Source organism: Plectropomus leopardus, chromosome 4, assembly GCF_008729295.1.
Source record: "Plectropomus leopardus isolate mb chromosome 4, YSFRI_Pleo_2.0, whole genome shotgun sequence".
NCBI classification, from domain to species: Eukaryota; Metazoa; Chordata; class Actinopteri; order Perciformes; family Serranidae; genus Plectropomus; species Plectropomus leopardus.
The window spans coordinates 22,486,931-22,510,167 of record NC_056466.1 but is presented as its reverse complement, the minus strand read 5'-3'; the positions used below and the strand labels follow the sequence as shown (position 1 = coordinate 22,510,167).

The 23,237-nt window shown below is 39.9% G+C and overlaps 1 protein-coding gene across 1 annotated transcript; it reads right to left on the bottom strand.

Moving 5' to 3' along the window:
* Positions 1-5,037: 5,037 nt before the first annotated feature.
* On the bottom strand, positions 5,038-11,878 carry LOC121941662 (somatostatin-like receptor F_48D10.1). Its single transcript, XM_042484489.1, has 5 exons — positions 11,064-11,878; positions 8,706-8,846; positions 8,251-8,523; positions 6,583-6,729; positions 5,038-5,277 (listed from the first exon to the last, which is right to left on the bottom strand). The coding sequence occupies exons 1-5, from the start codon at positions 11,640-11,642 to the stop codon at positions 5,038-5,040; spliced, it is 1,380 nt and encodes a 459-aa protein (XP_042340423.1). The 5' UTR covers positions 11,643-11,878.
* Between the last annotated feature and the right edge of the window lie 11,359 nt (positions 11,879-23,237).

Below are 23,237 nucleotides of genomic sequence, written 5' to 3'. Positions count from 1 at the left end.
GCCATTACATCACCCACTGGTTTGCGGACTCCCATTTTAAGGTCTCGACATAGGCATATCGGATTTAGACATCTCTGTTTTTTGAGCCAAAAAATGACCATATGTGGACGAGAGGGTGGATCTGTGGAGTAGTGAGGGGTGGATCTGACGAACAGACTGTAGGGACACTTTGAAAACAGCCTGTCAGTGAAAGTGGCCCTCCCCTTACATATTCAGAACTTTGAGTCTTAATAAAAATTAAATGGCTGAGTTATATAAAAAATGAACCAGCTGCAGTGTCATGATTGTTGAAGATAGCTGTAATAGCTGTATTTTGCTGTAAATTTGGGCATTTTAACATGGGGGTATAGGGATTGACTTACTCTTTGAGCCAAACCTCAAGTGGCCATTCAAGTAACACCCCAGAGAGAATCAATTTTAATTACATTTTCATACTTTTACAAATAAGACTAAAGTTATTTTTTTCCAAGTCCAAAAACTATGTGGTGGTCAACAAAAACAAATTGCAGTATGCAAATTTGTGGGACGAAAATTAAAGGCAGAGATGCAGCAACGTCCAGCACACTTATTTTAACAAATAACTACAAATTTGTAACGAATTTGTGATTTTTAAAAATGTAATATGTTATTACTTTGTTGTTAAATGATATTATATTTGATAAAGAGGGCTTTTTGACTTGTTTAGCACTCAAAACTCAAAGTTTAGGACCTGGATTTTGACTGACTTTGGGCATGAGTGCAAAGATTTGAGACTTTCTTGTGAACTGCAAAACAATTAATTGGTCCCACCTCTGCAGTAATGATTACTTGTATCTCTTACTACATGTCCTCTTCCACCTGTCCCAGCTCCACCACCAAAACCTGATCTAATTATTCCTTGACCTGAGGCAAATCTATCCATCAAATTCCCTGTTAAATTATTGCTATATTAAGTTAGAAATCCTGTTGGCAAACTGTTAAACCAAGACGGAAACAATCCTCTTAGCAGTACTTATTATGCTGAATGACACACGTCCCATGTCTGCTCAAGGTTGCACGATGCACTGTATATGTCTATGAATAAAGAATGTTGCCTGCTGCTTGCCTTCCCTTGATCTCTTTCATCTTAAAGTTCATAAAAGCTGTGTATTATAGATAGCTAAAAGAAATAGATGTTCTGCTCTGATAATGCACACGCACGCACACGCACACACACGCACGCACGCACACACACACACACACACACACAAATGTCTGTGATGCCAGCGGACTGAGTCATATGATTCATTTCATGCAATAATGCATCATTTATTTCATAATGTTTTTAAGAGTGTGTGCATTTGCCTGTGTTTCTGTGTGCAGAGAATGCATAAGTAGTCAAGGAGAATCAACCTGACATCCATTCTGTGGCATTAACAAGGATGGACTGTCTCCAAAGACCTTTGTAGGAAAGAAAAAAAACACATGCACACTCACAGTATAGGGATATCATTTCTGCCATTTCCCTGCTTCTCTAAGGTAAATTATTAATTCATAAAGTCAAGATGATGATGCCACAAGAACCAATCAACACAGCACTTCAACTTGAGCATGGAGATTCTCTCTTTAACGTGGGAATAGAGAAATGTGATCAAATATTCTGCACTCGTAGTTCATTTACTGTCCTGGAGCTTTTGCATTAAATATAAATGATCTCCTCGATTTTGTCTTTGTCCACAGACTGCTGGTCGATGACCAATTAGTTCCTTACCAGTCAAAGTTGTGACTGACTAAGTTCTTTCAAATGATGACACCTAAACCCGAAAGCTACGTAAAAACAAACTGAAGCTTGACTTTATAACTTAATATTTTATCATAGGGCTGATACTGTTTGGTCATGGAAGGAATAACCCAAGAAAATGTTCTAATATTTTGAAATCCTTTAACGCCCTTAAAGACTTGGTTTCAAATCTTATAACCTTGAATGTTCATACGCAACAATCAATTTAAAAGTTAAGAAGAAAATATCCATAGCTTTTATTAATGTTAACAAAAATTCTGTGAATCAGCTTCATCGGGACACCCTAAATGGATGGGTCTCAAAAATCCAGACTTTTCCCTTGGAGATGCGTATACAGAATTGTGTTAAATTTGAGTAATTTTAAGGTACGTCCTCACCATGTTTCTTTTCCTAAACCTAACCACAGTGACTTTACTTGACTTAACCTCAAGACACCCAACTGTGTTTCTTGTCCTTAACCCAACCAGAATATTTTAACACCTGTAACTGTACGTTAATTACATAACTGCACATGGACATAACTTCAATTGTGGGGCGTTAATTTGTTTAACTGTTGTGCATGCAGTTTTGTAGGATATACAGCCTTCTATGAGATTACATTGTGTGGTTATATGTTCTGCAGTTGTGAGGGTGAGTGGATGTACGGGCAGATTAATGTAAACATCATTGGAGACGGCCTAAGGTAGTAAATATTCAGTTCACGGGCACCAACTCATACATGATAATAATTTGCCTTGTAACACCTGTGCGAAGGTACAGGCATACCAGATACAGAAGTTTTTTAATGTCTTGTTTAGTTTCACACAATTTTATTCCAAAGAAAGACAACAAACACATACAGCACTGAAGAATCTGAACATTAGCTATATATAATCTGGTCAAATGTACAATATATTCTCTGTGTTTACATGTGAAAACTTTCATTATGAGCAGCCTTGATTGCTTTCTTCTTCCAGGGACAGCTTCAATTAGTTTCTCTGTCATCGCCTCTTGTCATTATATTGACCTATTCAGCTTCTTTTCAGTGTGTGCCATAAACTCATTTTTTTCTCTCTACATGGAGGGAATGTGGCTGAAAAAGCATGAACATCATGAACATCCATTACTTAAACCGTCGAAACTCATTCTCACTTCTGTATGTCCTAGAACAATTAACTCATTTCATATATATGTTATTAATTATCTTTCATCAAATAACACAAAGGCTTCTTTTATCAAGGGATAAAATGTGTGGTAAAAGGATACAAAGACCAGAAAATCGAACCAGTTTACATAAGCGCCGATAAATCAATACATTAGGTGTCCTAAAATACAATAATGATAGCTGACATTGTTTTTGTGCTCGTACAATGGCCACTTGACAACTGGCAACAGAGAAGCTGTGTTTAGATTGTAAGCTTTTTGTTAAAGTTTTAGTATGGTCTGATATTTTGCTCTATATCATCAGTCAGCGCTGAACAGGGGCGTGACACAAAGCAGAAATATTGTTGCTATAGTTACTGCAATGTCCTTTTGTATGATTTTAAAGAACTCCTACCAGCCACCAGAAACTAGTAATTTCTGTGGTAATAGTATATAATCCTCTCTCATCTGTCCCAAAGACAAAACAGGACCTTTCATAATAAAAGCTTAGGGGTGGACACGTTTGCAATATAAGTATCTCAATGGCAAATGGAAGCTGTGCCAGCTGAGTCACTGTGCTTCTGGTCTGATCTGAAAAAGACAGTGTGTGTGTGTGTGTGTGTGTGTGTGTGTGTGTGTGTATGAATATATATTGTATTGTCCATTAAACAATGTGCTGAACAAAGCATTAGCACACAGTAACACTTGCAATATATGCTGCCATAAACCCTGGATTTATCAACACCACATTTTTCATAAAGAAAACATGACTACACATGCAAAGCAGTCAAAAATTCTAATACACATACATGACACGCAAATGCACAGAGACACAAATGAAAGGAGAAGAGTGTGAGATTTAGGGGGATTTAGTGGCATCTAGCAGTGAGAGTTGCAGATTGCAGCCAGATGAAATTTCTCCCTGTTAGAATTACTTAAGTGTTCATTGTTGAGGAGACTTTTAGCTGCATTCTCCAAAACAAATGGTCCAGGTGATTTTTTTTTTTTATGAGAAAAAAATGAATAAAAAAGTGCCTATGTGTGCCTTAATTAGCTGCTATCTAGAGCTGAAGTTTGTTTTTTTCCATTCTGGACTACTATAGAAACATGACAGTGCAATGAGGCTCATTCTAAGATAAAGAAAACACAATGGTTTTTATTTTCTAGTGATTCTACACTAAAGAAAACATAGTTATCATATAATACTGCAAGCCTATATATAGGCCTTAGGCCAATATATCCCCCTAAATCCTGCACACTGGACCTTTAAGAGGCATATTATGTACAAAGAGGTCAGAGGTTTTGTGGTCAATGCTGGCTACGTGTTTGCAGAAAAAACACTGTGCAGGGAAAGATTCACATTTTCTGTGACTGAGAAGCTGATGAAAAGCAAGCCTTTTTTCTGAAAATACAAACAGCATACAAAAAGGTTCTCAGCAGAGTTTTTTCCACAAAGCTGCTCATTCATCATAATAATCTATTTAAAGTATGTGAAGAGAACAGAAGTGAGCGGGAGCTTTCTTTCCCATACAGAAAAGAAAGTTGACATTGAAATAGTGCATTGTGCTGTTTGGTGGTTTAATTAAAGCTGTGGTAGCCAAGATTTTTTTCATCAGAAAATAACTAATCTTTTCACACTTAATCACAACATGTGTTTGCAAAAGAAAGAGAACTCTGTAATGCCCAGTTTACCCAAAGAAACTTATGACATACCTGCAGGAAATCTCTCCACTGGCTTTAAATATGCCCTTAAAGGCATTTTTGGTTCTGAAATGTAAATACAGTCTTACATTACATCTTGTGTAACAGATGAACAGAAAGTGAAAAAAGGAAGGTGTGAGTGTTCCTGTTTCTTTTAAGGAGTTGGGATGATTGCTGAGTGGCTGAAAGGCACTTATGTCTGGTGGCTGCATGGAAAGAAAAATGGGCTTTTTGAACAGCTGAAGGATTCACAGAGGTACAGGTACACAATGAGATACAAAAAATATTCATGACGTTGTTTTACCAGAACTGATCATATTTGGCAATGTATTTAGAATGAGTATGTGTCAGAAAATTGTTCCTGAAATGGATTTATACATTACAACTTTGAAAAAGCATCAGCCAATGCAAACAATGTGCCACTTTTGTAGGCTCATTCCATGTTTTTCATGGCTTTATGGTGCTTGTTCCTGCGGTACTATAGATGCAGGGGAGGAGGGCGTAGTCAGGGCAGTGACGGTTGAAAGTTCAGCTGGGGTTATTGCGGAGGTAACCATGGAGGCTGCTGTGGCAGTTACCGCGGTAGTGGTGAGTTTGATTCCTGGACAAGTGGAGGGAAGTTGACATTTAGGGGTGGAGCGGTGGAGGTCTGCTGCTGTGTGGGAGGTGGGTGAGCCTGAAACATTAGGAGAGATCTTCAGAGAGAGGAAGAGGGGGGCCAGAGTCATGGAAGAAGAAGGCAGTAAAGAGGATAGAACAAATGATGGGTGGCATGAGAGAGGGGAAGGTGGAAAGAGAAAGAGACATTACAAAATGCCCTTGTGTATTTAAAACCCAGTGTTTCTTACATTCAGATTGTCTTTGTCGCTTGACTGTGTTCATGCGCTAAGCCTTTTCCTAATGTTTGCTTACCTGTTTAAATGACTCTGCTTGAAGATTTGGATTTGATAAACTGTTCTTGGTGTTTGGTGCTTTTCTCTGCATCTGAATCTTAGTTTTGTACTAATCGTTACTATCGTTAAATATTGTAATGTAACATATGAGACTAAAAGTCCACAGAGAAAAGCAGTCAGGCGAGAACGGAAACAAGTGAGCATCACAAATGTCTCATAGTGCCCCTTGGATACATAGTACCCCCCAGTGCCCTCTGGGTGATGCAGTCTATTTAGGCTTATACAGTACATTGCCCAAAGAAGTTGACATGAAGAGGGCAGAAAAGAGAACTGGCAGCTTTGAGAAGTGCTAGTGCATTTATTAAAGTCATGTTAAACATAGAGAAGCAGGTAGAATTGTTGACTGGATACCATTAAGTTGCAACCCACTTTAGCACTCAAATAAATTAGATGAAGGAGCTTTGAGACAGTCTCATCAGAGCTACACTGTTAGCCAAATGCACCTCATTGCTCTTGTTCAAGCCAGTTAATTGGGTACGATGAAGCCCCACACTCCAGAGACTGAGTCAGAGCTTTTTGGACTCTTCATGAGTACAGCTGCCAAATCTGATGCGTCAGACTAATTGGTGATGCAGAGCTGTAATGTGTGGTGTGGTGTGTTTGTTGTGTGTTATTGAAGGATGTGGTCTTAGCCAAGCGTCTATACTGTCCTGAAAAAGGTCAGAATAGAGTCAATGTTGCACTGTCCTTGGGGTCATTCTTACCCCAAATGAAATCTTTTGCCATCAAAAGATGTTTTTTATGCTTATGTAAACAAGGTCTATGGGCCGGAAGGAAGGGAAAAACCTGTGGTAATGGGTTGGACTGAAGTAAAAGTGTAACACAGAATTGATGGAAAATGTATACAATATGCTTTAAATAACAGTCAAACCAGGCGGGGTCAGAATGTCCCCAGAGGACCAAAGGTGAATGGCAATCAGGAGGACATTACAAGTTAATCACTACATCTCTATGTCAATTTTTTCCTTGTCAATTTAATTTCCTTTTTTTTTGGCCCCGGAACCTAGTGCCTACACACACAGAAACACACACAGACATAGACAGTACCTGGCTGCTCTGGGGATCATGGTAGACCTGGTTACGAGGGGAGAGAAGGATGCAGTCTTGTGCTGTGGTTTTCTCAGTGCGTGGAGCACTGGGGTCGCCATCATCCACACCATTGGCCTTGCACCTCACACTGGTCACACACAGAACCTGCAGGGCCACAACAATTATCTGTGAAAACTGCGTCAGAGATCTCTAGAAACAACAGCAATCATGTTGAAGCTCCATTGACAGTTCGCACATTATCAAATAAGGCAACAGGGCAAGAAAGTAGATCAGGTCAGAACTGATATGCAGGCATTTTGGACACCCTGTTACACTGTGAAGTGTTCTGACTTTACTTGTAGTCCTTAGTCTAAGCCACTTATTGCATCTTTCATATTGTTGCAGTGAAATAAGTTTTGTTTTTGTAGAAAATTAGTTAATTCTGGTAAAAACTGTAGCAGTGTTTGTTTTACTTTTGGCCCACTCATTGCATTGTCCCTGGGTCAGATCTGTGGGGGTAAATCCCTGTGCATTGCTGTCATGCTTTGTACTACCACTGGAGAGCACCAAAGTGAAGATTTCATAAAATTCTTCAGATATGTGTGATACTGTGAGGTAACGTAAAATAACACATAATACACAAAGAACTTGTCACCTATTTCATCTGTTTAACTTGGTCATTACCCTATGAAATTGCTGCTCACTGGGTAAAAACTGTAAGAATTAAAAGTTCATGGCTGTCCACACCAAAAAAACCTATGATAGTATCTATAAATATACTGTTTCAAAAGTCATTTTAACTGAACAGATGGCAGAGTCTACACTGCAGTTTTACCGACAATGACAGTAGCAAACATCAATCATCGGTATAACTTGCAGAGCAATTCAATGAACAATAAAAAACTGACAGTAAAATTAACTTTATCTGAATTTACAGAGCATCACCGCTTGATTGCACAGGGTGTGCTTGGTGGATTGTCTTGACGTTTACATTATATCATCACTCAGTTGTGTGGATGCTCACATCGTCATTGTCATAGTTATCATTCCTGGCTTGAACAGCCCTTAAAGGTCCAGTGTGTTCAAATAACTATAAGAATGTTTTCATTACATGGTAATTCCATGAAACTAAGAATCATGTTTTCTTTTCCTTTGGATGAGCCATTTATATCTAAATACGTAGCGGCTCCTCTTCTACAGAGTCTTCCATGTTGTGTCTACAGTAGCCCAGAACAGACAAATCTTACACTGACTCTAGATTTGGCCATTTTGCATTGGCCACTGTAGTTCTTGTACACGCTTGGCACATGGGAGAAGTTTCATTTGGTTGCAATGATGCAATCTCACCACTAGATGCCACTGTATCCCACACAATAGCCCTTTAAAATGAGTAAAGTACCCCACTTCCGAACCTCCTTTTAACTTTAATATGTTTAGTATGTGTTTTTGGACTGAACTAGGCTAGTAGTTTCCCCGTACCTCCAGTCTTTATGCTAAGCTACCCAAAATGGCTGCTGGCTGTCGCTTCATATTAAACAGAGACATAAAAGTGGTACTGATCTGTTTATCTTACTCAGCAAGAAAGCAAAGAAGCTTATAACCCAAGAAGCTGAAGAACTTCTCTAATACAGCTGAATGTTCTCTAACATGTTCACAGTTTTTATACCCAGACAATATCCAACCTACTTTTCTGAAGCTCTGTCTGAAGTTGTCCGACAAAAAGCCGTAGAGCACCGGGTTAGCGCAGGAGTTGGCGTAGGACAAGATGACAGCAAAGAAGTAAATGCCAGCAGTGACGCTGGACTCTGGGATGATGACAACCAGATTGACCATGTTGATGATGAAGAACGGCAACCAGCAGAGCACAAACACCACCACGATCACCACCACCATACGCGTCACCTTGCGCTCCGAACGCCGTCGCTTGGTGAAGCCTGCCCGCGCCCCTGATGACTTCATCTGCATCATTATGATAATGGTGAAGAGGATGAATGTAAGAGTGACAATGATGAAAATGAGGGGGGAGGATGTAGAGGATGACAGAAATTATTATTAGGTTAATGCAGATTACAGTATGAATTTATACATGAGCTTTTCCAATCAGCCTTATACACAAAATATACATATATATACATACACACCTTGACAACGATAAGAAGGTAGCAGAGGCAAATGATGAGCAGCGGTCCAAAGAAGCCGACTGTGGCAGTATAGAGAATGAAGGCTGTTGACCACACGTTCTTTGGCTCAGGCCAGTTCATGTTGCAGGAATTAAATGTGTCCTAAGGAGGAATTAAGTCACCTCAGTAAAAAAGAATATTCAAGAAATAAACCACAGCAAATTAAAAAATCAGTCATAATTGGCTCAGTCAGACAGTGAATAAAGATAAAGAGGCAAACATTAGAGATAGGCGCACAGGATAAGTGTTAAACTACAAAGCTCCTAAAATATGCAGGAAGGGATGTTCGGAGGAATGCAAATTACATTTTCTGCTTCTGCGGGGCTTAAAGACTCTGATTCTGCATTGTGGAATACATTTCTAGACATTAAGCCATTGAGTACAACACTTGTCCTTGTTGAATCAGACCAATGGCCTTCAGCAGGGCAGCACAACATGTATCATAATCCTTTTGTAAGAAGTAGCATTCTTTGCCTACCTTTCTTCTAAAAGCTTTTGTGTTGCAGAACTTGCTGCAACGCTTTTCTTTCTTTGCACATACACATAAAAGTTTCTGCTCAAATTCTCCACAAAAGACATGTGAGTTTTAGTTCAGTGTGCATGTTCAGCAATTCAATAACTTGCATAATCTCTTCATCACAGCCCTACATGTCCAGCTATGAATACCAATAGGTACAAGATGACAAAGGCATTTTTGTCCTGGAGTTGAATACATCTGGAGTTTTGTTTGCAAATTCACACATCCAGTAGTTAGAGAATTACATTTATTTAGAGTCATGTTTTTGGCCACATGCTGGCAAATAAAAGCTTAATACACACTCTCCTTTTAGCTCAGTTTTTGGTCTCCACTAACTCCTGAGGGAAATATGTACCTCTTTCACGGGTAAATGCTCCACAGGACACAAAACTGGCACCGAAGGTTACTGTTAGCTGCTAACTGTCGTTTGGTGCTGGACAAGTGCGTACAGTGGGTTTTTAGTGCCAAGTCAACAATGGCATTTGGGGCACATGCGTGTAGTAAATGGGCTTAAAAATGGGCCCTATATATGATTGTTCACTGGTTTCATAAAAGCCTCATGCCAATTGCCCACATGGGTAAGTTTACTCAAGTGGCCCCAGACTGGTTCTGCTAGGGTTAACAGGGTAACAAGTGGGTATTGGCTTATGTGGGCCCACACGGGTAAACCCACCCATGTGGGCAATTGACATGGGACCATTATGGAACTCTTGGACATTCCCATAGAGGGCCCATTCAGCCCATTTACAACACACATGGGCCCCACAAATGTTGTCCGTGTGCTTTTTCACTTTCAACAGGTTTGAGAGAGCAGCAAAAGTAAACCATAAACATTGAAATACTGAGCCGTAAAACCACAACAGTGAGCTGAAAGACACTGATATGCTGTACTATATGACTGAGGAGAACTACAGAGATGGGTGATTATCACCGTCAATATTGTTTAAAGCAGCTTAAAATTGGTGTTAAAATCTGTTCTACCTTTATTATTGGTTTGTTGTTTTTTTGCAGGTTACTCTATTAAATCTATTCAAGTTATTATAACAAATGTCAGTTTCTCTGAATGCACTTACTTTTTATCTTGCAAATGTCTCAGTCAGCCTCAGTTGATTTATTTACCACATTAAGGAAACCATTTCTGTTTTGTTTTTTTAAGGAAAACTAAGCTAACTGTCTGCTGGCTCTAGCTTCATTTGTACTGTAAAAATATCTAAGCGATATCCAAGGATGGGTTAGGGGTCCTCCGTCTGTGTTTAACTATCAAACACTTATATTCTGCATTCTGGTGAATTTTTGTGCACCAATTTGTGTGTTTTCTTCAGACATGTATGATTGAAATGTCAATAATTTTGTCATCTGCACCTAGGATTGAGTATTTTGGTGGCATGGCAAACAGGTGAATGACTATTCCTTTAATTCTTATTTTGTGACATAGGCTATATCTGATGTTATCTTTTTTGTTGTTAGTTTTTATCTTTAAAAAAGGACTTTTCAACTTAGTACAGTCTGGCAAAGTAGAAAGAAAGATTAAAAAACAAATCATTTTCTTGGGAAGTGATATATTTGGACTGAAATATTCTATAGAACTACAACGCTATTGTTATTTGCAGTAAAGAATTGCTTTATCAGTCACAATTTAGGAACTACATGAACTCAAGTGTGTTTTGTCCTTTTTGTCCTACATGAGCGTTTGACATGACTAAGAAGAGAGTGACTAAAGTTTTATTGAGAGGGCAGCTTTAATTGAATTTAATTTAAAAAAATAGAGGGGGTTGCGATCAGGTCTGCAGTTTGTAGTTTACCTGAACATCAGAGAAGATGACCACAGGCAGGACCACCACAAAGGACACGGCCCACACGGCTGCGCTCACCACCTTGGCCACGCGGGGGTGTCTCCACTTGGTGCTGCGGATTGGGTGAACCACAGCCAGGAAACGGTCGATGGACATGACTGTGAGGCAGAAAATAGATGTGAACTGGTTCATAGAGTCTGCTGTCATGACCACGCGGCACAGGAAGGAGCCAAACGGCCAATAGGAGAGCACGTTCTGTGTGGTGAGGAAGGGGAGCCCGATGATGTAGAGCTCATCAGCCACAGCCAGGTTCAGGATGTAAATGTTGGTGACTGTCTTCATTTTGGCATATCGAAGCACCACATAGATGGCCAGAGTGTTGCCAGTCAGACCCACCAAGAAAACTGTGAGGGAGATGACTGCTGTCATCAGAGTGCTGCTGCCCTGGAAGGGGACACTTTGAGTAGACAGGTTGGAGGACATGTTGAAGAGGCGGGGGTAGGAAAAGAGGAAGGGTGGGGGGGTGGCTGTTGAGGAGTTGAGGTCTGATGCAAGGGGAGACCAGTAGGTCTGGTCCAGGGGCTCCATTTTGGGTTTCAGAGAGAAAGATTGTGCCAGTTGTAGATTTTTGTCCTGTTTTCACTGAATTAGAAGAAAGCTACTCCTCCCATGTTGGTCTCTTACTTTGGAACAGAAACGGAAAAATAATCAGCAGCCACCATACTTCATGAAAGCAAAGAAATAATGTCTAGTTTGTCAGGTCTGTGTTTGTGCGCCCAGGAGAGAGAGGGGGTGACTCATAGCATGTGTGCGCCCTGACCACAGCTGAGAGCCGGTGCTCTGTTAATGGAAATACCTGTCCTCTTCTTGCGCACGGTGCGCCACGAGCCAACTCCAAAGAGCAAGATTTGTTGCCATATTATGTTACATTCTGACAAGTTTTTAAAAAGAAGACATCGTAACTATTCACCGGAAGCCGCTGCTGTTAATGAACCACCAACTGTGTATAAGTGTAGTCACCTCTCGGGTGGGTTTGCGTTTTTAATGCCACTGCAAACACTAAAGTCAACCGCTTTGTCGCGCGTCAAGCGGGAGTATCGCTTGGAACAGTATCACGGCTTTTACGCACGGCTGATCTGCATGACTACAAGCTCTAAAATAATGCCTCCGTTATTATTATAGGTAATTCTGTTGGTTATGCCTGCACTGATGGTATCTGAACTCTCTCCTCAAGGACCTGTACTCCTAAGACAAAGCTACATTTTCAAAATCACGCATACCATACATTAACGGTTTACATAGAGATCAGTACAAGAACATGCTTACTTTGGCAAGCGGCAATAAAAGTACTTGCGTGTTCAAATTAAAATTAGTAGATCCGGCCAAATCGAGATCCTCGTTTTTAGTTCAGTCTTCCGATTTTCAAATAATTGTCCAATATCGATGGATAGTTTGTGTCCGAGCTCCCAGTCGTTCGCTGTCCGTGGTGCTGAGCAGAATGTGTCGCCAGAAACTCCTGTCTTCTTCTCCCCCCTTCAACTTTCTTCCCACACAGCTCGGCTGTTTCTTCGATGCAATTTGTTAAGAGAGAGAGAGAGAGAGAGAGAGAGAAAGACTTACTGCGCTTCAGAAAACGCAAATGGCGCAAAGAACTGGGGCTCTTCAGTCTAATCATAAGGAAGAAGTGTTACACTCGGAGCTGTCACACGTCATAATGTTATTATGGCACAAAGAGGAGCAGCAGAAGTGCATTTTTGCAGCTACTGTACATACACTTTTATACCATTTTAGATACTTGTACTCAGGGGCGTTTCTAGGATTTGAGGACATTGGGGGCTTAGCCTTAGCCTTCTGTGGGGATCTTCCCCTGGGACATTTTTTAAAGTGAATAATATCTATTTTGATTAAATTGCAATGTTAAAAATATTAGAAGCTGTCGGTACTTTGTATTGAAACAGAATATTTTATATCCGCTGACATGAAAAATTAATTGACTTGTTCAAGTACAAGTATGAACGGACTGACAGATTATTAAATCTTTTTTGTCATAATTAGGCCTATATAAATAGATTTGAGGCTATTTGTGAAATATTTGGGGCTGAAGTCTTGGACACCTAAGCCTAACGCCATCACTGCTTGTACTTAACTCTTGTACTTGTACTTAGCTGAGCCAAAGGTGAGTTTAAGGTGCCCTTTAATTGGGGTTTTCTTGTAAACAAAAAAGCTATGTTCACATCCTGCGGACAGACTGTATATAAAGATGGACAATGTGTCTTCACATCCTTCCCCTGTACCAGAAAGAAGCCAAAATATCCAGTATACTGCTGCTGCCATCTTGCACTGATGACATGATGTAAAGCATATGTAGTGGTCAGAAATGTGATGGCACACATAGCCTTCAGTCGTGATGTCACATCACCTTTTCATAGCATCAAATGTTGAATTACGACCAAACTTATAAGAACAAATTCTTAAACACACGTCAATGTGATAACAACTACCTAAAATGACAGAAACCATCTTGAGGAAGAATGTATTTGACGTTTTTAGTTTGGTCCATGTCCCATCCGCTGATATGGAGGGAGGTTTACGACCTATACTGCAGCCAGCCACCGGGGGGCGATCAAGATGTTTTTGCTTCACTTTTGTGGAGTTGTCATGTTGTCCATCTTTATATGCAACCTATGGATTGCACACACGCAACAACACTATAATCAAAACAGAGACCCCCATTATAAAGACATGCTCCATACTAGTCCTCTCAAACTCCATAATTAATGTGTGGCAGACTTGTGGCCTGTGCATCTTGCTGGAGACACCCCCGCTCACTGGACACTGCCCAGCATGTCTGTGAGTAAAAGGTGAGTGCCCTTCAGACGATACATCATCAGAGTTAAACGAAAACTGATCCAGCACAATCACACACACAGTCAAACTCAATATAACTGGATCTGCCCCTCTGACTGCCCCTTAATCCAGGACAGAAATAGCTGCTTCTGTGCAGCATTGTTCAAGTCAGGCATTTCTGTGATTGTTTAGGGTATTTGCTAAAGCAAGATGTGTGCCTGCAGTCTGTATTTGAGTGAATGCAGTCGTATACGCTACAAACGGAAATCGAATTTAACAACGGATATATCGTAGGGTATAAAGTAGTAATTTCTGAAATTATGTTCAGTTCAAGGATTTTAACTGTTGTTTTACTAAAAGCAGTCATCAGTAGTAAAACTTTGTGTCAGTGTGTTTTTACATTTAAGAAAGTTTTGGCATTTTGCCTTTATGAGACAGCACAATAGAGAGATGCAGGAATTGAAATGCAACAAATGTCGTTGGATGGAGTCAAACTGGTGTCATTTGACTGGTATGTGTTTCATGTGTTAATCATACAGCACCTGTACCTGAGACAGGTTAGGGTGTAGTGTCCTCTGTGTGTTCCTATAGTAACTGTCCAGGCGTCTGGTAATGTGTAAATTATCAGCAGGGCTTGCAAACAAGGCGATGCTGGCACCTCTCAGGGTCGATGTAAATTATAAAATGAAACAAAAATGTCAAGGTTTGGATCTGGATCTATCACTTAGTTGTCCTTTGACATGACATTGTGACGGTTTTCCACTTCATGTGAGAGCAAAAGCCATCTAGTGGTAAATGCATGAAACTTACTGAAAGCATTAGTCTATCTCATCCTTGACAAAGCTAATACGGTGCTTTGAAACCAAGGTCAAGTGGAAATCTGTTCTGCCTGCAACTTCATAACAACGGCAAGGCTCCAAGAAGTCACCTTTGCCCGGCCAAGACATAACCAGCTATGTTACCCAGTAGTGTAGTTTATGTGATGTGCAGTTATACAGTGTATACTAAAAAGGATTTCCAATCAGAGATCTGGGCCCTGATCCAAGTTAATTTGACCACAACGTTAAGTTCATTTTATTAGTATGGGCACAATGTACCATACTTTTGCACAGCTCCTCAATCAGTCCCTCAGTCCAATTGTCAGCCATCAGCATACATCTGCGCCCATGAACAGCCAGTGACCACCTTAAGAGGAGGTGATAATTACTATGGATACGTGCATCCTGTTGACCTGCAAACAGAAAAAGAGGGGTGAAAGAGAAGGAAAGTGACAGAGGCATGTAAAGAACTGGGAGAGAGAGAGCGTATGTAAGAGAGGGACAGAAAAGAGGCGACTTGGTTGGCAGTGTTTGCCTCTGCCTCCTCAGCAATGGGAGAGATGTAGTAGTGTAGTAGACGCAATGAAGAGCGCAGCCCGATCTGCCGAACTTGTCACTATATGCACTATATGACAGACTAACAGAAGGAATAGAAAAACAGGTAGTGCAAGGAAACACGCCAGTCCTTAGCTTATAATAAATGTGTTAATATTAAAAAATATTTATTTAATGATATATAAATGTGATATAATGTGGGCCTATTTTTACTGTATAAGTACCAAAAATGCTGTAGTGGGTTGGGCTCAGGTTGGGCTAGGACAGAAACTGTGCAGGTCCATGTGGGGTTGGGCATGATTTTTTGCGCCCGATCAGAGCTCTACCTCCACTGGAGTAGTCAACCTCAAACTCAGAAACACATGTATTGAGTCAGTTTAAGTGAACTATTCACATTTTAAAGAAATCTAATCTGAAAATTGTCATTTCTAAAAATGACAAGCAATATTTATGTCCACCCTTATTTATACAAGCACTGCAAGCCATCAGAAGCAGGTGTAGATTTTGTTAGCAGGCTACCTACAGAAAGATCAGAGATACTTATATTGATGAATGGCGAAATAGATTTGAATTTTCTTCTGCAAAGAGTTTAAAAACTTTTTTTTTCTGCTCACATTTCGACATTTCGTAAAGGAGACCATTTGGCTCTTAAGTTTCAACAATAGTTGGCAGAATATGAAGATCAGCTCCTTGGGCTTGGAATCTTGCAGCTGTCATTTTTTTCTTCAGTGTAGCAACAACAGATAACAAATGTTGTATATTTTGGTATAGAAAAACATTACTAATGTGAAGCTAAACGGCTGTGGTGTGTGTGGGGTGGGGTATTATGAATGGATGGTAAATGCAGCTGCTTAGTCTTTCAGCCTCTCAAAGCACTTTAACAGTACATGTCACATTCACCCACTAGTGGCCAAGGCTACCATGCAAGGTTTCACCAGCTACTTAGCTTAAAAGCATCAACACACCGATTCACACACCAGTTGAACAGCCATTGAGAGCAACTTGGGGTTCAGTATCTTGCCAAAGAATACTGGTACTGCTGGAGGAGCCAGAGATCTTTCTATTAGTGGTCGACCCTCTCTACCTCTTGAGCCACATCAATCGTATCAAATATGATATGAAAACGTCCTTCAAAAGCTCTAAGGTTACCTTGTACCTGCTTAAAAATGTGCAAGGATACATAACAACATTGTTTTTTTAAACTTTCATTTCAAGCAGTTTCACCTCATAAAACCACAACTGCCTAAAATTACTGCTATTCAGATGAATAGCTCATAAAATTGTTTCAGAGAAGCCACTGTGACACATATTTAAAAATCCTTTCTCTCTCTTTCACTCTTTCATGAAACCCATAACCAAGAAAAAATGGTGATGTAACTGTCCTTTCTCATAACTCACCAAATCCAGCCTTGATCTGTTAAAAATGATTTTCCCATTGTGTATTTAAGTTTAGCCTTGGTCATTTACCAAGCAGCATGGTTGTCCATTACTGTGTCTTGCAGTGAACATTTTTGATCCAGATGCAGATAACATTTCTTAAATTGTTTTCTGTTATCATGTTAACACCAGTTCAGGTGACTGTGCAGTCTTGGCAGAGATATGTGCTCTCTTAGTGCTTTCTGGGTGAGTCTATCTATTTACAGAGATAATAGAAGACCTTTATTGTGGTTGTTTAAAAAAAACAACAAAATTCAGCTTGGTGACTCTTCAGCAGCAGCACAAAATAACAGACAGGACCTTCCACTGCTACCTATGACGTTTAAGGTATCCTTCTGCATCAGCTGTTTATGCTCCGGGCTGGGATACCGAGATGTCAACAAATGCACATGTGGTGGGATGAAGCAGCACGGTGGCTATGTTTACACAATAGCTCGGACGTTCTCGATGGTTGCGATTAGGCACCCTGCATGAAAGTCCATTGTTTGTGGGACACATCCAACTCCCAACTACACTAACGCTCCTTATATTACGTGGTTACTGGCAGCATTATTACCCGACATTGTCTTCAGCGTTTTAGGCGCACAGGACGACTTTCGTCCGGCTGCATTGTCAAGTGGCGCCGCCTGTGTATGTTGCATGTGGACACATGCTTCCATCTGGCCGTCCATCAGTATAAGATTTTGTCGTCACCGTTTCTGTCCGGCTGCCTTCTCAAATGACGCCATCCCTGCATGTTGCATTTGGACGCGCCACTGGTTCTGTCATCTGATGCCGTCATGTGCGTTGCATGTGGACGTGGAAGGTGGCTATTGGCGTCACACTTTTCTACCTCCTCCCCCGGGATGCAGAAGACTGAGTGCTCAAAGCGTTGTTATTTTTTCTTAAGTCCATGACCATCTCCTTTGTTTTTGTGGTTTTGAGGTCCAGGTTGTTATGGAAACACCACTCTGCCAGATGTTGACCTCCTCCCTTTAGGCCGTCTCGTTGTTGTTTTACTCTGGTGGTATCAACGACAAATTTGATGATGATGCTGGAGGGCTGAATGGGGAGCAGTCATGTGTGAAAAGAGAGTAGAGGAGAGGGCTGAGGACATACCCCTGCAGCACCCCCATGTTCAGGACCAAGTTTGAAGACATGTGGCCTCCCATGTGGACACTTTGGGGTCTGTTGCTAAAAAAGCCTAATATCCAAGTGCACAGTGAACTGTCTAGGCTTAAGTTGCTCAACTTTTGGTCCAGTTTCCTGGGAATTATGGTGTTGAATGCAGCACTAAAATCGACAAACAACACATGTTACAGATGTGTTCTGCTGGTCCAGATGTGTAAGGGCTGTGTGCAGGGCTGTCATCGTTTGTTGATCTGTTGATCTGGTATGCAAATTGGTGTTGCTCCAGGTCAGCAAGTATGGCAGCTTTGATGGGTGAGAGAATGAGTCTCTAAAAACAGTTTGTGATGATGGGGGTTAAAGCAACTGGATGATAGTCATTCAGACAGTTCACTGCTGTTATTGCGGTATTGGGATAATTGTGGCTGACTTAAGGCAGTTGGGGGTTACAAGATGGTGGTAAATACCTCTGCTAGTCGGCCTACACAGGTCTTCAGCATACAACTGGCGACTCCATCTGGTCGAGCTGCTTTTCTGAAGTCCGCTCTGGACTCTGGATCTGACCTGATGTTGATGTAGCTGTATGAGATAATCCTATATCAGTCCCACAATGGGGAAATTTTACAGCAGCAAGGTGTGTACAAGAACAGCAAGCAAAAAGAGCAATATAAATAGTATAAAATAAAAAAAAGGTGCCAAACTCAACAGTTAAATAAAAAAAATTTAAAAAATATTTAAACTAACTGCATATGGAAGATAATCGTCTGTTTCCTCCCTGGTAATGTTGGCCTCTCCATTCTGGCAGTCAAAATGAGCGAAGAACTGGTTCAGTGTTTTGTTGCTGGAGCTCATAGCTGTGTGACTGTGCTTGTAGCCACTGATCGACTTTATTCCCGTCCACATATGCCAGGAGCTGTTGTTGTTGAAGTGCTCCTCTATGTGCTGCTTATATTTGCGCATGGCTTCCCTGACGCCCCTCTTCAGTCTCCCTTGTGCCTCCTTGTAAGCCTCTGGGTCACCAGATTTAAAAGCAGAGTCCTGTGCCCTTATCAGAGCTTGTACCTCGTTGTTCAGCCATGGTTTCTGGTTGGGAAACATTGTAACTGTCTTTGATGTTTTCACATTGGCAGTACAAAAAGAGACTATATATTTATCAAGGGTGGACTTAAATGGCTTGTTCTCATTATTTTTTATTGGGTCCAAAGTGGGCTTTTAATCTTAGCTCGAGGTCATGTGTAAGTCTGTATTTTCTTTAACGCCTCCACAACAGCAATAGCCAGTGGCATTAGGATTTCGGGTTGTCCGTCCAAACATCCCATTCTTGTGAATGTGATTGAGGAAGTTTCTTCGAATTTGGCACAAACGTCCACTTGGACTCAATGATGAGGATGAACTTATTCAACTTTGGTTGTCAACTGTGAACTTGTCTGTCTCATTCTTCTGAAACCATATCTCAAGTAAAGTGAGTGAACTCTTGGCAAACATTTTCAACACTAAACTTGATAGAATTTGGTGGTCAAAGGTCAAGGCCAGTGTGACCTTGTAATTCATTCTCATGAACATATTATCTCAAGAACACCTTGAGGGAGTATCCCCATATTTGGCACACACTTTCACTCAGACTTAAAAATGAACTGATAGAATTGAATGATTGAAGGTCAATGGTCAAGGTTACTGTGCCCTCACAAAATATGTTTTTGGCCATAACACAAGAATCCATACTCTAATTATGATAAAATTTCACAAAAAATGTCTAATAGGATAAAATGATGAAGTGGTGACATTTTATATTCAAAAAGGTCAAAGGTCGACTTCATTGTGACATCGTAATGTTCTGCGAAAACACTTTTCTGGCCATTATTTAATGTGATAACTCTGGAACAGACAGGGAAAGATGTTTTGTCGGATACTGAATTGTTGACACTAATCTTGGATATCCACCTTGAAACTGTGCTGATTGTTTAGATCTTCTTTGCTGCCAGGTTGAAGTATCCATGTTTCACAGACATGGATATAAACTATAAATGTGCCTTGAGTGGTTCATGGAGGCATAATATCACAAGGAAGAAATTCTAGTTTCCTGTGCCATGTGGGCATGTGAAGCACTGTAACAGTGCAGTTAAAAACCATGTTATAGTTACTTTGAATGAATGCTCTAAATAAGATCAGCAGTCAATCCATGAAGGACAGAAACTAGGTAAATGTGTTCAATTCCCAACCTATATCGTCTGTACTTTTTGCAAGGTAAAGAACTCAAACTCACAGTTTACAAACAAGTGAAAATAGTACATTATGTTCATTTTGTGAAATTGTCACTAAATTCAATTGCTCACAAAGCTCTTTCCATGACAACACATGGTATAATGCACATCCTTTTCACAAAAGCAGTACAATGTTGCATTCTATGAATGCTTTTAAAAGGTTGTCCTCCTGTCACACTATTCATTTGTCTTAATCCTGTAAGCCACATGTGTCATTACATGCTGTTAGTCCTTTGAAAATGTGTTACTAACACACTATTTCTACCTGTTGCTCTCGCTCTCTGCACACACACGTGCGTGCACGCACACACACACACACACACACACACACACACACAAAGAAACAGCAGACAGAGCAGATCATGATGCATTGTGATGCTTATACGCTTCTATGATCACAACATTTATGGTGGCTGGTTTGTAGCCTTCCATGTTACCTCTTTTTTCCCTTCCTTCACCACAGGGAACATGACTGTAGGACAAGGATCCTACCCCCCACTAACAAACCCCCCACTACCACACACACACACACATACACACACACATACACACATTGACATAAACTACACACCCAGTCCAATCTGAGTGTCAGGTGGGTAAAGAGAGGAAGGTTTATGCCCATCCCTGCAACAATCCCCTGGAGTGAAGCTATCACCCAGCCCTAGGGTTGACCTTACCAGCCTGTCAAAAGACATCATTGTCCTGTGGACAGTGTAAAGGAAAGAAAACAGGAAAATGTGTCTGCCCAGAGAATAGAATGAATGAAAACAATGTCATTCAGATAACAGAAGGAGACCCGCTCTGTACTCACCTACCTGAAATGTAAACATAAATGGGAAATGTTAATTAAATATAGGCAACCACTACTTATATAAATTTAGAGTCCACGGCTTGGCAAAGGCAGGTAAAAAGCAATGATTAAATTAAGCCCAGGCAGAGCTTAAAAAATTCCGAGTGGGGAAATTAATAGTAATCAGGAAAGGAGTTTGCACTTGTGATGTTAAATTTGAGTCAGAGAGCCTGAGTACAAAAGCAAAGTAGATGATGTTAGTTGGAAGGAAAGAAAGACCATATAACCCCTCATTAAACTGCAGCTGTCTAACGGTTAAAAAAAAAACAAACACTGTAAAATCTGACAAGTAGATCTTATTTAAAATAAACTTGAAAACCAATTGCCTTAAAAAAGGAAAGTAAATATAACTATTAATCTTACTTTATGATTACTTTAGCTCTAACTTTGAAGTTTACTCAAAATACTGCATTTACTTAATTTTGTGAAGTTGTTGCAACTTAAACATGGCAAGTGGAATTACGTTGTTCTATCTAAGTGTTAGCATCTTCAGTAAACAAAGTTAGCATGACTTTACTTGATCATGACAAAGAGGATTTTGCAAATGATGAAGTCAGGATATCTGCAAGTTCTTTTTTGTTAACAGGTTTAAGAAAATACAACTATGACCGACTATTTTGCAACAGGCAGATCAGAGATATATGGCACAGTATACTTGGTGTACTGTAGCTTCTAAAACTCAGAAAGATTGATTTATTGACTTATTGAATTTTTGAGTTGCAACAATGTCACAAAATCAAGTAAATATAACTAAACTTTAAGTAAACTTAACAATTAGGTATAAAGTAAACATCAATTGAAATTAATATGTATGGCCTATTTACTTACATTTTCAAGGCAATCATGTCTTAGATCGTTTTTAAAGTAAAATCAACTTGTCAGATTTTACAGTGAAAAATAACAGCAGGCAAGTTGAGAGAACTGTTGATGCAGATTTCTTAACAGAAAAAAAAATTCTTCAGTCTTCATTAAAACGCACCCCAGTGTGAACAGAGGAATGGAGAGAGGGTGAGGTCTTTGTGCGCCCATGGTGATAATTACTGTGGTAGAGAAGCCACTGTGTCACATTTAAACTAGAATTAACATCTCACAGTTATACCTCTGCCAATCACTCAAGTTGCAGTTAACCTCCAAACCTCAAGACTTCATGATTTATGTTGTAAAGACCTTGAAGGAATTAAATAACAGATATTAATTATATTTTTTGTCAAAATGGTATCACTATATTTATGATTACATTGAATAAACTCTGTAAGAAGCACCGTTTTTACAGAGGAGCACAGAGCACTGAGAGCTTTGTCAGGTGCAGCGCAACCACCTGAAGCTCAGTATCAAAACAAATGAGCTTGTGTTGGACAACCAGATAGGCGTGGCAGATATGTATTTTGCTGCAAAGATATAAAGCTTCATTTCTAAAATGTGGACATTTCACACCATTTTTAAAACAGCTCAGAAGATCTATACATTCAGCACAGTTTTAAGATTAGTGTCACCAATTCAGTATCTGACCAAATGTCTCCCCTTCTGTTCCTGAGTTATGGTGGTGAATAACAGCCAGAAAAGTGTTTTGCAGGACATGAAAATGACACAGCGAAGATGACCTTTTATCTTTTTTATATAAAATTATAAAAAAAACATTAGTGTGACTTTTGATCATTTTTAGTGTATGAGTTGTTGAGTAATGGCCAAAAACATGTTTTGTGAGGTCACAGCTCTGTCCACCAAAATCATCCTTGGTTGCAAATTGGCCAGATTTGAAGATATTTCCTCCAGGATATCCTGTGATACTGCATTCACAGGAATGGGACAGACAATGCCTGCAGCATTTTTATGGCTGTCAGTATAGAGGCATAAAAATGACCCCCCAACCCTCTCTCTCTCACTGTGTGTTTTTTCTCTTGTTACCGTCTTTTTCATAAAATCCAGAGGCAAAAAAAGTACAATGTTCAATACAGTACAGGTAATAAAATACTATACTAATTACAGGACAAGAACTGCAAGTCATGTTTATGCGAGTAGTTACATTCACATAAATTATTAATCATTTATTATTTATTAAATAATTACTTATTATTTATTTATATATTAATTATATACATGTTTTGGAGAATCAAATATTCCAAAACAAATTTCCTGTTTAAAATTATATTTTTATGACTCATATTATTTAATTTGTGGCTGTTTGTGCCTTCAAGGTTTGCAGCACCAGCATCCTCAACAGTTACTACAAGATATAAAGGCTGTGAGCCCATTTCATCAAAGCCATTTGTGAGCACTGCTCACAGCGGTGGCAGAGGCATTACTACTT